At 40.4% G+C, this 16,626-nt stretch overlaps 1 protein-coding gene across 1 annotated transcript in view; it reads left to right on the forward strand.

Annotated features, from left to right (window-relative positions):
- DNAJC16 (DnaJ (Hsp40) homolog, subfamily C, member 16) overlaps positions 1 to 16,626 on the forward strand; it is a 33,614-nt gene that overhangs the window by 1,926 nt on the left and 15,062 nt on the right. Inside the window, exons 2-7 of the mRNA XM_005886182.2 lie at positions 1,694 to 1,878; positions 6,218 to 6,284; positions 7,506 to 7,836; positions 9,675 to 9,859; positions 12,846 to 12,950; positions 13,658 to 13,816. Of these exons, the coding sequence (XP_005886244.1) occupies positions 1,712 to 1,878; positions 6,218 to 6,284; positions 7,506 to 7,836; positions 9,675 to 9,859; positions 12,846 to 12,950; positions 13,658 to 13,816 (1,014 nt within the window). The 5' untranslated portion in view covers positions 1,694 to 1,711. The remainder of the gene's footprint in view (positions 1 to 1,693; positions 1,879 to 6,217; positions 6,285 to 7,505; positions 7,837 to 9,674; positions 9,860 to 12,845; positions 12,951 to 13,657; positions 13,817 to 16,626) is intronic.

The following is a 16,626-nucleotide window of genomic DNA, read 5'->3' on the forward strand; positions in this document are numbered from 1 at the left end:
GACCGTCTCCTGGAGGGTGGCGACCTCCGGCGGGAGCCCGAGGCGTTGCTCAGACTCCGAGCGCGTCTGCGGAGCGGCTGCCTGGTTTAGGGGCTATGGCCCAAGGGCGGAAGCCTGCCTACCTGTTGGGCAGGTGGTTTCCTGCCCGGAGGCCGGCCCCGGCCCGCTGTCTGCAAAAGAACCCCACGGCCCCCGCCACTTGGGCCTTCTGTCTGGAGGCGACCGACACAGTTGAATAGGCCTGATTGCACAGCACGATAGCAAAAGAATGATACCAAGTACCAATGATGGACCCTGTGCCCCGTAAATACGTCACATACGTTTAACTCCCAGGTTGATCCTTTCAAGACTGTCTTCTTCGCCCCCATGTTTTGGATAAGGACACTGAGGCTTCACCAGTTTAAGGGACTTGCCCAAGGTCATAACGTGGTGGAGGTTGGGTCCCGGTCTTAGGCTGATCCCAGAGCCCATGTGCTTCCCCAGTAGCTACATCCCCATCTTGGCGGGCTGTGTGTGTCTTGAATGACAGAATAGGTTACAGGTTGCCTGATCGAGGAAGACATTGTTTTCCTATTTTATTCAGCATGCATGCAGTCCCCAACGTCGGCCATCGGGTTAGTCAGTGTTGTGCGGACTCTCAGGCAGCATTTAGACTTCTAGCTGTCAGAATCCACCGCTGTTAGAGCTTTCACTCACCCTCTCAAGAAAGGTGCCACCATAGACACTTGAACCTTAAAACTTAGTTTATGAGAAGTCAGGATAAATATGGCCCTTGGGAAGCCTTTGTATGATATCACCAAGATCACAATCCTGGAGTGCAAGTGTCTGTGCAATACAGCACTACCGTGTTCATTAACCAGCCAGGATTATTCCTGAAACCCTGGGTGAATTCAGTCACTGCACTCACCAGAGATGGAGCTTTAGTATTCGAGAACCATGTCTGGTCTACAGTCTTTGTTATTAATTTCCCTTCACGTGGAAAACGAATTTTTTTCTCCAATGGAAGTGAAAACGTTGAGCATTTCCTGAGGTTTCCATTTATTGCTAACGATCAAATTAAAGAGCAGCTTCGTTTTTTTGTTCTAATGGGCTTGGTGAGAAAGAATAGAATTGGGGCATATTTAAATCATAATTGCACCATTTTTTAAAGAATATTTCACTTTTGTATTTGTACTTACTTAACTCCCAAAGATGCCACAACTATCTCATTTTGTGATTTTGCACATGGTATGTCTGATGATTTCATGAATTTATTTAGCATATACTAAGTGGGGTATTCTTAAGCCTCGTATTTTAAGCTTACACTGTTATTGTCAGAATAAGTGAAACAGTGTATTTGAGATGTAGTCACCTTGATTTTCATATACGTCTTCCCACATTTGCTTATCATTTCTTCATCTTACTCATTTTTAGTCATTTCTAAGGCTTTTTTAATCCAAGGATGCTGGAGAATTTTTACTCTTATTGCTCATCTTTTCATCTATAATTGTTCTTTAATAATTTTTATTTGTGATGTAAATAGTAGTGAGGTTGTTGACTTTTTTTAAACGTAAGTCAAACAGCGTGACACTTTTCCTGCAAAATATCTTTTCTTTGTTTTGTTTTTTCATCTGTACGTCTTATACCTTGACCTGAAAAGGAAGACTGTCCAGGTTTCTACCACTGAAACTTGTTGCCTCTTCCATTATTTCAGCTCTGGAAAGGAAGAGAAATGGAAGTGAAAAAGTTGAGCATTTCCTGGCAGTTGTTGATAGTTCTGGTTCTGATCCTGCAAATTCTGTCTGCGTTGGCTTTTGACCCGTACAGAGTCCTAGGGGTCACTCGAAGAGCCAGCCAGGCTGATATTAAAAAGGCTTACAAGAAGCTCGTCCGGAAATGGTAGGTGAAACAAAGAAACAGTTTAATATAAGCTTAGCAATTTTAGCAGGAAAATGAAGCCTAATTAGCTTTTATTTGTCTCTATGTTCAATAAATATATAACATATATCTGTCTAAAATATTTTATTTGGAAGGTCTAATGTTCATGTTTTTCTGTAATTTTAGTGATGTGACCCAAAGCCTCTGTTACTGTGAAACCCCCTTAATTGCCCTAGATACCATTAGCATATTTAATATTAAAGTAGGAGGGATGCCGAAACCGGTTTGGCTCAGTGGATAGAGCGTCGGCCTGCGGACTGAAAGGTCCCAGGTTCGATTCCGGTCAAGGGCATGTACCTGGGTTGCAGGCACATCCCCAGTAGGAGATGTGCAGGAGGCGGCTGATCGATGTTTCTCTCTCATAGATGTTTCTAACTCTCTATCTCTCTCCCTTCCTCTCTGTGAAAAATCAATAAAATATATTTAAAAAAAATAAAGTAGGAGGGAACTTTAATGTTTAAAATATATATGTACTCAACAATGGATAAGCTACCCTTCCCATGATGTTATTCATAAAGTAACTCCTCATGCGTGTCATTGTTAAAGGCAACACCATTCAATCCTATTTTCTAGATTATTACTTTTTAAGCTTTCAAACTATTTTAGAATAAGAGCTTTTTGCCCTCAATTTTTTAAACGAATATTCGGGGATTGAGTTTGTTATTTTATAGAAAAATCAGAATTTTACCTGTAGATATTATATATGCTAGAGAATATACACATGTTTATGAATTAGCAGGATAGCAAGAAATTTAAAACTTATTTTGGCCGAAACCGGTTTGGCTCAGTAGATAGAGCATCAGCCTGCGGACTGAGAGGTCCCGGGTTCGATTCTGGTCAAGGGCATGTACCTGGGTTGCGGGCACATCCCCAGTGGGGGATGTGCAAGAGGCAGCTGGTCGATGTTTCTCTCTCATCGATGTTTCTAACTCTCTCTATCTCTCTCCCTTCCTCTCTGTGAAAAATCAATAAAATATATTAAAAAAAAAACTTATTTTGGACAGACATCATCAGTTTCTTCCACTAATACTAATACTATGGACTTGCCTAAGTAGAAATGCTGGATTATATAGCTGGAAGGGAACAGCAGGAGGGAAAGAACATGGGAGACTACAGCTGGGTGTACCAGGCATAAGAACAGGAAGAAGGTTTGGGATGGGAACCATCACTGAGCACCTACATGCTAGTCTCCATGTTCTATGTTTATCTCATTTAAACCTTATAATTACACTTTGAGGGAGGGTTTTACTGTCCCAGTTTTATGGGTTAGTTCTGTATTACCTCTGGCTTCCATAGTTTGACCTTCTGCACCGACAGGTAGTTTATTGCTTTTTTTTTTTTTTTTAATCACTTACCCATCTGGGCAGAAGTAAGAGTGAGTAAGTCAGTGTTTGGGTGGGAAGGAAGTCAGGCAGGAGCAAAATTGCAACATGCAGATGGCATTGCAGGCAGTGTGTGACTGCTGACACCATTATTCTTCAAGGAAACATGTATCTTAGCTTTGAACTGGTTGCAATACAGGTAAAAGATAGTTTTAAAATATAATGTTTTGAATGGATATTTTAGACCTTATCCATATCATGAAGAATCCAGAATTGGTTACTAAAAAACACAATCTCTAATTATGCATGGGCTCTTTTCAGGGACTTTTCACAGTAAAGTTGGTTTTGACATCACTTCAAACTCTTGCCTTTTTATGTTTAAAGCAAAATGTATAAATCTGCAATGAACTCATAAGGTACTCACATTCTTTTGTACAGGGCATGGCCTTTGGCAGCATTTTAGAAGCAGAAATGATCGCTTGAGTATATAAGACCTATTAAAACATACAGTTTTGACTTTGCTGTCTTCAAAGCTGAAAAGAGTATTATATTAATTAAATGAGTTATATGATTCTCTTCCTTAATTAGATTCTCTTTAGGAGTAATTCATCACCATAGAAATATATAGAGTATCATCCAGTGAAAGACTAAAATTTTACTTTACCTTGGATTTTCGCTGTACTATTTTCTGCTAAATTTTGGCTATGGTAGTGTTTTATCGCTGAAATAGTCTGTCTCCTTTTGTAACGGTTTCATATGCACTGAAAAATAGTAGTGTTTTCTCAAAATGAACTATAGCAGGGGGACGTGGTTAATTGCCGAATTGGATTTGTAGCCTTCCTCTCCTGTGTTTTATAATAGTGTTGCTTAGGCTTCTCAAGAGTGTGCCCCTTGCTTCATGAAACCATTTAAAATTACTTTTTTTCTCAGGAAAACTGTTTGTCTTCCAATAAAGAAGTTTTATCATAGGTACTTTTCTTTTGTCATCTACATTGGCAAAATAAACAATTCCTCCCACTCCAAAGAAAAGAGTTACAGAGAACAGGTTACAGAACGTGAGAGTAGAGGAATACAAAATTTTATTTGAAGCAAAGGGGTATAACATGGCCAGTCACCTGAACAGTAGATTTCTCTAATACTTTACTATATTACTTTTAATGTTTATTTTCACTATTTTTTGTATTTTTTAATTTTTAATTACAGTTGTCATTCAAACTATATTACTCTTTCTACCTTTGTTTTTATTCCCTTAGGGGTAGCTAGACCACCTGTAGATGCCAAGTACAGTATATTCTTCCCTTTGAAATGTAAAGGATGTGTATATATTGCAGTTTGTGACATGTTTCATGCACTGAAAATAGCATTGGACAGTACTTTCCTAGAGCTGAAGTTATCTTTTTCTAACTGTTGTCAACATTGTGCTGTCTCCCTGTGATTAGAAAAATATTCCTTATAAGCTGAAGCTGTCCTGCAGTTCCCTCTGTTGCAGGATCTGTGGTTTTAACCCAGCTGCCCTCACAGCTCTCTTTGGTTCAGTCTCTTTAAAAGTCCCTTCCTACCCTTCCCCCAACAGAGTTCTGTCTGTTAAATCTTTATTTGTATGATCGCATAACTTTTATCTTGTCAGCCTCTAGCCTGAGTTTGAATATTTAAAGCACTTTTTTTTGTCATCCAGAAGCATGCTGCAAAACCATCACCTTGTTTCGTTAAGTCATACTGTTTCCTTTTCTTTTTCTTTTCTAATCCTTTATTGTTTAAAGTATTACATATGTCTCCTTTTTCATACTATTTTCATTATACCAGCTGAGATTTTCCCCATTAATATTCATAACAAGTATTATTAGTTAGGGAGTGATGTCCAAATTCAACAACCAACCATTTGTAGTTTCTTTATTTTTAGTGAAATCAGAATATGTGGTATAATTCATTAAAAATATGTTCCTGCTAGAATAAGTTGGTCAAGTTGCAAATTGTTTTTATTCTGATATACTTGGTGCTGTTTTTAGTAGTCATTTGCTTCCCAGTGGATGTTCTCTTTCCAGAACCTTGACTAGAGGAAATTTACTAGAAGTTAGCAGAAGTGATTACATAAAGAATAAGGTCTGTAATAGAGTTTCAATAAAATGAACACTGAAAAATTAAACACTGATTTAGATCTTAGGGGGTTCTAAGGACATTAAACCCGGCCCCTACTTTCCAGGACTTTAAACTCCCCAAAGCTGAAATTGGTATAAACACAAGCAGATTACATACTAAGATATGACCACAAGATGGATAATTGCTGGCTGTGTATAATAGCAAACAAATCGTTGTTCCAATATTAGTTGAAATCATTTTGCTTCTTAAATTGTAGACTTTGCTCACATCTTAAAACATGTGGCCTTGAAAACGTTCTCTATTTGCAGGTTAAAGGCCTGCATAGGTAGAATGTGATAACCAGAGTAATAGTAAAAACTAAAATGAGCTAATTTGAACATAGCAGCAAGATGCTATTTGAAACATGGTTGCTATTAAACAAATTCATGTTGCATCCTTAAAGCTATTTCCTCTGTCTAACTGAGAAGAAATTGATATCATTGATACCGTTCTAGCATTGGGATGAAATGCCGCCATCAGAAAAGAAGTTGGTTCTTACAGAGAAGTGACTTTAGCGTAGCCAGCGTTAGCCGTGTTGGGAGCATGTAAAGGCATGCACGTTTCCCACCTTTCCTAGAAAATGCTGCAAGACTGTCTCCTGTTGCACTTTGAAACCGTGCCCAGCTGAAATACTTTGGGAAGAAATTGCCTGTTTTACAGTTGCATTTTTTTAATAGTTATGTGAGGCAACTGATTGCTTCTGCCGTTCATTTTTAAGAAACTGTCCTAACAAAATAGCCTTCCACTTGCCTCTGAGGTGGGGAACCTTGTGGACAAGGATGTTAATTGACCGTATGTGAAACATTAAGCCCATTCTCACCGCCTGCCCTTTTGTGTTTCAGGCATCCTGACAAAAACAAACATCCTCAAGCAGAAGACAAGTTCATTGAAATTAGCAAGGCTTACGAGGTATTGTGTCAAACTTTGGGATGCTTCCATTAGCTCTTATAAAGCATGTCTAACTGTGTAATAAAGTCTTCTCAGACAGGGCATATTCCCTATGCCCTTGACCCAGTTTCTAGATGATGGTAGAGAGATCATATTTGGCCACATCCAGTGTCAGAACTAGTACCTGAGCACTTAAGCTCTTTTTTAAAAAATGGCCTAACCTGGCCGGTGTGACTCAGTGATTGAGCATCAACCTATAAACCAGGAAGGAGGTCATGGTTTGATTCCTGGTCAGGGCACATGCCCAGGTTGCAGGCTCGATCCCCAGTGTGGGGTGTGCAGGAGGCAGCCAATCAGTGATTCTCTCTCATCATTGATTTTCTATCTCCCAATCCCTTCCTCTCTGAAATCAGTAAAAATACTTTAAAAATAAAAATTAATAGTAAATGGCCTATTTTAAAGGCTTTAATTAGAATTGTAGGATTACCATGAAGGTATATCTCTATTTCCTCTTTAGAAACTTACATGATGTACTCCGTTGGCAGCACATATTCTAGAAACTTAAAGAACTACAAACCAATTTGCCTGTAGTTATTAATGTGACACAAGGTTGCAAATACATTTAAACACAAGATTTTCAACAGTTTTCTAACATGTCAGCTTAAGTAGTGTGTCCGGGAAACACAAAAGATAAGCTTCCCGCTTTGGGCAAGGTAACGCTCTTCACCACACAGCCCCGCTCCTAGAATGACTTATTCCTAAAGCAGGGTCTCAAATTTCAGACGTCAAAGTTATTTCTAAGTAAAACAAAGTCGGCCAACACACAAGACACTGAACTCAGTCTGGGGTTACTTTTTGGTGTCCAGCTTTTCATATTTTGGTTTGGAATCATTCCAATTAAGTGGCGTGACCTAGTCAATTTTCTTGTGGTTGAGCCCTGGTGGTCAACATTATGGTAAGTTTTATTTGTTTTACTGATGTGCTTAGTATTATGATAGTTCAAAAGTCTTTAAATCCAAGATGAACATAAGTAAGTGACTGGAGTAATTTGGTCTTGAAATACTTAATGTTTCTATTGAGAGAATGTTCTGGATGTAGAGTGACTGATTTAGAATATCTAATCATGTCATATCTACATTTATTTTCTTCTCATACCTTCCAAGCTGCTTACAGGAACATTCTTTGGGTAAACTTTTTTTTGTTCCATAGATTTCTTTTTTTTCTTTCTTTCTTTCTTTATAGATTCTTTCCCATGAAGAAAAGAGATCTGAGTATGATATCTACGGGCAGGGTAGAGAGAACCAGGACCACCAGAAGCAGCAAGAGCATCGCTTCCGCCAGTTCCCAGGAAATTTTTATTTTGAGGAATCGTTCATGCACTTCCCCTTTGGTTCTGAGCATCAGGAGCCCATTGATGAGAGACATTTATTGCACTTTTCATATTATGTGAATAAAGTGGTTCCTGATAGCTTCAAGAGACCCTACCTCATTAAGATCACCTCAGATTGGTGCTTTACCTGTGTCCACATAGAGCCTGTTTGGAAAGAAGTAGTCGAAGAACTGGAAGGATTGGGTAAGATAATTTTATTCACTGGAAGATGTTTATTTGGGAGAACGTAACTTTCTAAATCTTAAATTTTATGGGATGTTGGGGAGAATGAGCGGTATGGTTTCTCTTCACAAGTTCATGGTGACTAGTATTTTCCAAGGACACATTTTCAGGGGGAAATGAATCAGCCAATTTCACTTTGCATTATTAATTTGAAGCTTTACCTATATAGTCTTCTAACATCTAGCTGGGGGCCCAATACATAGGAGAAGCTTAAAAATGACTGGTGAACAAAGCAGCCCTCAAGCATCACTGTTAAGGCTGGTAGGATTTTCAGATTATTCGTATGGTATTTGTGATTTCATTCTGTATATTAATTCGCTAGGGCTGCCATAACAAAATACCACATAAACAACGGAAATTTATTTTCTCGCAGTTCTCGAGATTAGAAAGTCCAAGATCACAGTGTTGGCGGGGTTGGTTTTTTCTGCAGTCTCTCTCCTTGGCTTGCAGATGGTGGCCTTCCCCTTGTGTGTTCACATGGCCGTCTCTGTATGTGCGCATGGTCTGGTGTGTCTCTTTTTCTGTGTACTAAACTTTTTATAAGACACCTGTCGTATTGGATTAGGGCCCACCCTTATAAGGCCCCATTTTAACTTCAGTACGTCTTTAAAGGCCCACTCTCCAAATACATTCACATTCAGAAGTCCTGGGTGTTAGGGTCCTGCAAGGGGTGGGGTGAGGGACACAATTCAGCCCATAATATCAGTGGTCATGCGTTACCATTCTCGATCGCAGGTTAGTCTTTCCTTTGTTTATCGTTACCACTTAGTGCCAGGAAAACCTTAGTGATCCAGGGAGGATATTTATTTTAATAACTCCGTAAAGTTAGAATTACTGAACTAAGTGTGTGTGGGGGGGGGGGGGGGGGGGGGAGAGAGAGAGAGAGAGAGAACAAACCTATTTTGAGTAACTAAAAAGGGACAGACTCAGCCCGAAGGGTATGTTTCTCTGGAGAGGGCATGCGCTGTAAAACCATTGGTTCATTTCTTCTAAAACAGACATTTCAACCTGTCGTTCAGAAGCACTCAGATACTCAGATTTGCCAAAATGCTTTCCTGAGATTGAATATTAAATGGCAGTGTTTTTGTTAAGTGCCTGATATATAGGAAGCACTTAATAAATTAACCTTAGAAAATTTCTGATTAACTAGGTTTTCTAGTTTACCAAAGTTAAATTTTTGAAAGCGCCCATTTTATTATAAGCTTCTTTGAAAAATCTTCCTGAAATGTATTAGTCTACTTTCTTCAACTCAATGACCGTCAAGCACCAACTTTTTACTTATTCTTTTGAAAGGTGATTAGGAGTTGGTTAGGCAGGAGGCGGGGGAGTAACATTAGGGCAGAAGGAACAGTGCCAGCAGAGCAACATTGTCAGAAGAGCCAGCAGCAGCAGGGCGTGGCTGGGTGTAGGTAAGGGGGGCGGCCAGGAAGAGCTGGGAGCAGGTAGTAAGGAGCCTTACATTCCTGGCTAAGGAAGCTGGACTTCATTTTTTAATGTGTAATAAAGCCAAGAAAAGTTTTTATATAGAGGAGTGACCGAATCAGACCTACTCTATAGAAAGCTAACTGTTAAAGTTACGTGAAGGACAGGTTACAGAACGTGAGGGTAGAGGAAAGGAGGTTACCAGCCCTGACGAGGCAGCAACCACTGGCCTGAACTAAGGCAGAAGGAATAGAGAGAGGAGGACAAGTGTCAGATACCCCCTTCTGCTAGGTCATAATTTCACACCAAAAAATTAATTAGCATTTCTTCAACTGCCAGGGACAAAAGGCTTCATGTAGGTCTCCCATACTTTTCAGGTATAGGGATCGGCGTGGTCCATGCTGGGTACGAGAGGCGCCTGGCCCGTCACCTGGGAGCACACAGCACACCTTCTATCATCGGAGTCATAAACGGGAAAGTCTCCTTCTTCCATAATGCGGTTGTCTCAGAGAACCTGCGACAGTTTGTAGAGAATCTTCTTCCAGGGAACTTGGTGGAGAAAGTAAGTACCTGGCTGAGCAGTAGTTGGCAAGGTGCCTGGGACTGACTGCTGGCTGCCCGGGCTCTACCTGTGGTCACTTGAGCAGGGCAAGCGACGTGTTAATTAATGTATCATTCACACCAAGTATTTTCCATGGAGTCTGTCAGAGACTGAAATTGAACAGATGAAGTAGAGAGACACAGAGTTCCTCCCTGTTAATAACCACTGTGCAGTTTTACGGTCCTAGGACTCTGAGCCTAAAATGACAGTGATGCTTATTCCCTAAGCCAGTGGTCGGCAAACTGCGGCTCGTGAGCCATGTGCGGCTCTTTGCCCCCTTGAGTGTGGCTCTTCCACAAAATACCACGCGCGGACGCACACGTACAGTGCAATTGAAACTTCGTGGCCCATGCGCAGAAGTCAGTATTTTGTGGAAGAGCCACACTCAAGGGGACAAAGAGCCTCATGTGGCTCGAGAGCCGCAGTTTGCCAACCACTGCCCTAAGCAAAAGGTTGGACCACAACATATAAGATAAAGGATTTCTTTCCGACTCATCGCCTTGTTCCTCTGAAGATACTTTTCTTACGAGACTATTCAAATTAAGCTCCGTCTAATTGTAGATTTAATGACCATATCTATAGAAAATACCAGATTCCATGAACACAAGTATTATTTTTGGAACTTCCAGAACATATAGTGATGCAACAGTATGATGAAATTTCACATACAGGGGGTTGAGCTAAAGAAGCCAGGCACAAAGAGTTCATACTAGTTTATGGTTTTTATATTTAAGAAGCATTTTCCCCCCAGTCTCTTAAGTTAGGGATCAGAGGAACTAGAACAGGATTCTTGTTTTACTTTAAATGATTTGTTCCTTTAACAATACCAGGGAAAGTGAACGTGCAGACATTTCCATCAAATTTCTTCCTGCACGGTTCATTGTCTGTCCTGCAGGATCATTACCTGCAGGAGGAATACTTGGTGGAATTATCTGGAAAGGAAGTTGTCAGAGAGCACAGTAGGCTCCTAAAACCATGATGCGTTGTCCTGCTAGTTCCTCAAGCCTTTACATAGCATCTGTTCTATGCCTGGCACTGGGACAAGTGTTGAGAATAATTTTCAAGGAGTTCACAGTCTAGTGGGTGCCTTTTTCCCTCCGGTATATTAGAGCTGGGAAAGGCTTCCTGGCAGAAATGACCCTGTTCTGTATTTACCAGGTGAGGAGAGGGAAGTAGGGAATGAGTTCCAGGCAGGCAGCGGTCCAGGACAGGAACAGCCCGCTTTGTATGAAGTAAGCATCAGTGAGTAGGAGAGGACTCCATTAGAGCATGAAGAGGAATCTTTACGGAACCTGGGCCTTGGCCTGCAGGTGATGGAGCCATTGAGCAATGGGGAGAAATGATCAGATGGGGGTTTTATAGAGATCATTCTAGAAGCAGAGTGAAAAGATACTTTTTTGAATTATTAACATATTTCTAGATAGAAATTTAATTATGCTTTTAATTTATTCTCTCAGTAGGATTATTTTAAAGCATAAACAGGGAAACACAAAAGTAGCAACTCAGATGGCAATAAATGAAATTATGTAATGTATAGATGAGGTGGGCCCACTTATTTTTATCATGTTACGTTTTTGGATTCGTTTCAGCTGATAGGCCTCGCCCCCTTCCTTTACATGCCTTCTACTTTTTGTTTTGTTTCAAATATGTTTTTTTTTACTTGAGAGGAAGAAAAAAGGAGAAACACCAATCAGTGCCTCCTGCACACCTACTAGGAGATCAAGCCTGCCACCCAGGCATGTGCCCTGTCCGGTAATCAAACCAGCGACCTTTTGGTGCATGGGACAATGCTCATCCAACTGAGCAACACTGGCCAGGGTTTCTACTTTTGGATACTAAACAGTGTACATTTTACCTGTTGGGTACTGATATTGGGATGTCTTTATTTTCCAGTAAATATCCCTGAGCCTTGTTCTGGGATGTGGTTAAGTTCCTTGGGAACAGTGGTCTTTTCAGGTCTTGTTTTAAATTTCTCTAATTGAGGACAGAGCAACATTTAGTCCAAGGCCAATTTTGTGTCACCAAAATGGCAAAATCCCATGCTCTCTGAGTGATGAGAGTTTTGACTCTGGCTCAGGCCCACTTATTTTTATTTAAACTATTTTAAAAGACCAATTGGTGCATTATCTTCTGCATTAGATTAAGGTTAATAGATTAAGGTTAATTAAAAATTAGTCTGTAGTTAAGCAAGAACCAACTTTGAAAGCTCATTTTTTAAATATTATGGTCAGTAATTATTTTAGAAAAGATTATGCTTTCATGCTCTGACCGGTTTGGCTCAGTGGATAGAGCGTTGGCCTGCGGACTGTAGGGTCCCAGGTTCGATTCCAGTCAAAGGCATGTACCTTGGTTGCAGGCACATCCCCAGTAGGGAGTGTGCAGGAGGCAGCTGAATCGATGTTTCTCTCTCATCGATGTTTCTAACTCTCTGTCCCTCTCCATCTCTCTTCCTCTCTGTAAAAAATCAATAAAATATATTTTTAAAAAAAGATTATGCTTTCAGAGTTGGAACACATGAAAATATGAAATCATGCCAAGACCGGTTTGGCTCAGTGGAGAGAGCGTCGGCCTGTGGACTGAAAGGTCCCAGGTTCGATTCCGGTCAAGGGCATGTACCTTGGTTGCAGGCACATCCCCAGTGGGAGGTGTGCAGGAGGCAGCTGGTTGATGTTTCTCTCTCATCAATGTTTCTGACTCTCTATCTCTCTCCCTTTCTCTCTGTAAAAAAATCAATAAAAATATATTTTAAAAAAAAAAGAAAATATGAAATCAACATCTTTCTTTTTAATAGTTTTAGTCAAATGAAGACAAAAGCTTAGTTGCCTGCATTTCTTATTTTTTATAAAATATTTTACACATTTGATTTTATGTAATTATCTGTTGATTGAATGATAGTACAGTGGTTGAAAATTCAATGTTGAAATTAACATCCTCTTTTCAATTGAAGGTTACAAATAAAAATTATATCCAATTCCTCTCTGGCTGGCAGCAAGAGAATAAACCACATGTCCTTCTGTTCGACAAAATGCCGGTTATACCACTGCCATTCAAGGTACTCTGTGTGCTGGGGTAATGTTTTCTCTTATTTCCTTGGGAAGAACTTGTAGCCTGAGTGTCCTTTTTGTAGGTAAAAGCTTATCCCATGAGAAATGTTCGAAGACTAGAAATTGGCCTTAAACACTGTGCACTGAGCAGCTCCTGATGCTATTGCAAGGCTGTGCTTTCCGCACACATGATACATTGAATCTTCAAAAGAACCCAATGACCTAGACATTATCCCTGCTTTATAGACCAAGATCCTGAAACTTCGAGTGGTTTATAACAACCCAAGGCCTCCCGGCAGTATGGGGAGTATTGAGTCCCTTGAAGCCTGTCTGACTCCACACCTGCCCTCTCAGCGAGACCCTAGTCTACACTTCCAGCACACCTCTGGTTGTCACTGTGACACGAGATGTCACTGCCATCTCACATAGTTGGGGTACAGGCAATTCCTCACACACTCCCTGCCCCTCACCCACTGTGCATCTCAATAAGATGATGATTTTTCTCTTTATGAAAGAAAAGAATTGTGTTGAGCTTTGTTGGTGCAGTTTTCATGCATGAACACCATAGAATTTCTACAAGTGTACAAGGGTGTAACAGCCCAAGTGGGGCCATACAATAAGCTAGTGTTCATCTGATGTAAGAAGTCACACTTGATTTATAATTTACATGCTGTGCTATTGACCTCATTTCTTCCTCTCTGTTCTGCCCTAACAGCTGACTGCTTTTGCACACAGAGAGTGTTTTTTATTTGGATATGTGTATGTCGGTTCGAGAGGGGCGGAAGAGATGACGGGGCAGTACAACGTCAACGTCTATGTTCCCACCATCTTGATCTTTAAAGAGTACATAAACAAGCCTACAGACGTTATCGAGGTATGTGAGAGCCAGCTGGTTTCAAGATTGCCCTCGCATTTTATCTCGGGCCTTCATGTAAACACTAAACAGCAAAACTGAGCAAAGCAGGTGAGGAGAAGAAACTAGCTTTTCACTTCTTCCTTCAGAGACACAGAATTTAAAAACAAGTTTGTTTTCCATCTGATTGGTACTCTTTTGCTCTAAAAATCATCTTTTTAAAAAAATATGATTTCATTGATTTTTAGAGAGAGGAAAGGAAAGGGGTAGAGAGAGAAACTTCAATGAGAGAAACATCATCAATCAGCTGCCTCCTGCGCGCCCCCTACTGGGGATCAAGCCTGCAAACCGATCTGTGCCCTGACCCAAAATCTAACAGCAACTTCTTGGTTCATGGGATGAAGTTCAACCATTGAGCCACACCGGCTAGGCATCTAAAAATAATCTTTTGACAAAAAGTAGAATGGCAGTTGCCAGAAGCTGGGGGAGTAAGGAAAGGGGAGTTAGTGTGTGATGGGGACAGTTTCCATGTGGGAAGATGAAAAGCTTTGGGAGGTGGATGGTGGTGATGGTTGCAGAACAATGTGCAGATACGTAATGCCACAGAATTACACACTTGAAAATGGTTAAAATGGTAGGTTTTATGTTGTGTATATTTTACCACAAAAATCAAATAATAAACCTTTTCCCCAAAAATGGGCTAAGAATATGAACAAAATTCTGAGAAGAGATTCAAGTGACTAATAAATTCTTTTAAAAATTAAATCTCACCCTAACCGGTTTGGCTCAGTGGATAGAGCATCGGTCTGCGGACTCAAGGGTCCCAGGTTCGATTCCGGTCAAGGGCATGTACCTTGGTTGCGGGCACATCCCCAGTGGGGAGTGTGCAGGAGGCAGCTGATCGATGTTTCTCTCTCATCGATGTTTCTAACTCTCTATCCCTCTCCCCTCCTCTCTGTAAAAAATCAATAAAATATATTTTTTAAAAAATAAATAAATAAATAAAAATTAAATCTCTAAAAAATAAAATAAAATAAAAATAAAAATTAAATCTCATTGCCCTGCCAATGTTGCTCAGTGGTTTAGCATCGACCCATGAACCAGGAGATCATGGTTTGATTCCCATTCAGGGTACATGCCCGGGTTGCGGGCTTGATCCCCAATGTGGGACATGCAAGAGGCAGCCGGTCAGTGATTCTCTCTCATCATTGATGTTTCCTTCTCTCTCTCTCCCTTCCTTTCTGAAATCAATAAAAATCTGTTTTTCTTAATTAGATCTCACTAATAATCAGAGAAAGGCAAATTTAACATTTTCTTCTCCCATCAAATTGTTAAAGATTTTCAAAATAAAAATACTCAGAAGTGTTGAGGGTAGAAAGAAACAGACACTCTTTAAAATTTTCAGAAAAGCAATTGGGTGGTAATGAATCAACTACCTAGATTCATTCATCAAGAGTACTCCTGATTCATGTCCCTGTTTGGGCACCAAAAAAAAAAAAAAAAGAGTACTCCTGAGTCCCTGTCATATGCCAAACATTGCACTGCATACAGGTATCCAGCCCCAAATAAAACCAACAGAATTCCTCGTCCTGTATTCTAGTGGGGACCACAGACAGCATAATGTACTCTATTATGGTATGTTAGTGGTAAGTGCTGAGGAGAAAAATAATGCAGGAAAGAGGAATGTGGAGTGTTGGGGAAGAAAGTTTTCATTTTAAGGTAAGGTCATGCTTGAGTAAAGACCTAAGGGAGATGGGATTACCTTTTAGGAACCTCTCCCAGGGGAATAGGAACTCAGAGAATTACATACAGAGATGTTAAGTATCATTCATAGCAAAAATGAGGGGGAGATATAAATAACCAACAGCAGGATAATTATTAGTACATTTCAAGCAGGGACCTTATGTAGCCATTTAAAATGGCAATTCAAGAGTACTTAATGGCCCTAGCTGGTTTGGCTCAGTGGATAGAGCATTGGCCTGTGGACCAAAGAGCCCCGGGTTTGATTCCAGTCAAGGGCACATGCCTGGGTTGCCGGCTCTATCCCCAGTAGGGAGGCAGCCAATCAATGATTCTTTCATCATTGATGTTTCTATCTCTCCCTCCCCCTTCCTCTCTGAAATCAATAAAAACATTTTTTTAAAAAAAGAATACTTAATTATGGGGATTATCTTCATAATAGAACATTAAAGAGCAAGCAGGATGCAAAATTGTATATTCAGTTTAAACACTGATCTCAAGTTTATAACATGAGTGTGTGTGTGTGTGTGTGTGTGTGTGTGTGTGTGTGTGCATACACACAGGAAAAACTGGAAATAGGTGAAAACATTAGTAGTAGTTATCTCTTGATGGAAAAATTATATGTTAATATTTGGATTTTCAAAAATCCCTATAATGCCCTAGCCAGTTTGGCGCAGTGGATAGAGTGTTGGCCTGTAGACTGAAGGGTCCCACGTTCAATTCTGGTCAAGGGCACATGCCCAGGTTGTGGGCTCTATCCCCAATGTGGGGTGTGCGGGAGGCAGCCGATCAGTGATTCTCTCTCATCATTGATGTTTCTATCTCTCTCCCTCTCCCTCTCTGAAATCAATAAAAAAAAAAGTATATTAAAAATATGTAGCCAAGACCGGTTTGGCTCAGTGGATAGAGCGTCGGCCTGTGGACTGAAAGGTCCCAGGTTCGATTCCGGTCAAGGACATGTACCTTGGTTGCGGGCACATCCCCAGTGAGAGGTGTGCAGGAGGCAACTGGTCGATATTTCTCTCTCATCGATGTTTCTGACTCTCTGTCTCTCTCCTTTCCTCTCTGTAAAAAATCAATAAAAATAAAAA

The sequence above is a fragment of the Myotis brandtii genome, unplaced genomic scaffold (genome assembly GCF_000412655.1).
Source record: "Myotis brandtii unplaced genomic scaffold, ASM41265v1 scaffold96, whole genome shotgun sequence".
In the NCBI taxonomy this organism is placed as follows: Eukaryota; Metazoa; Chordata; class Mammalia; order Chiroptera; family Vespertilionidae; genus Myotis; species Myotis brandtii.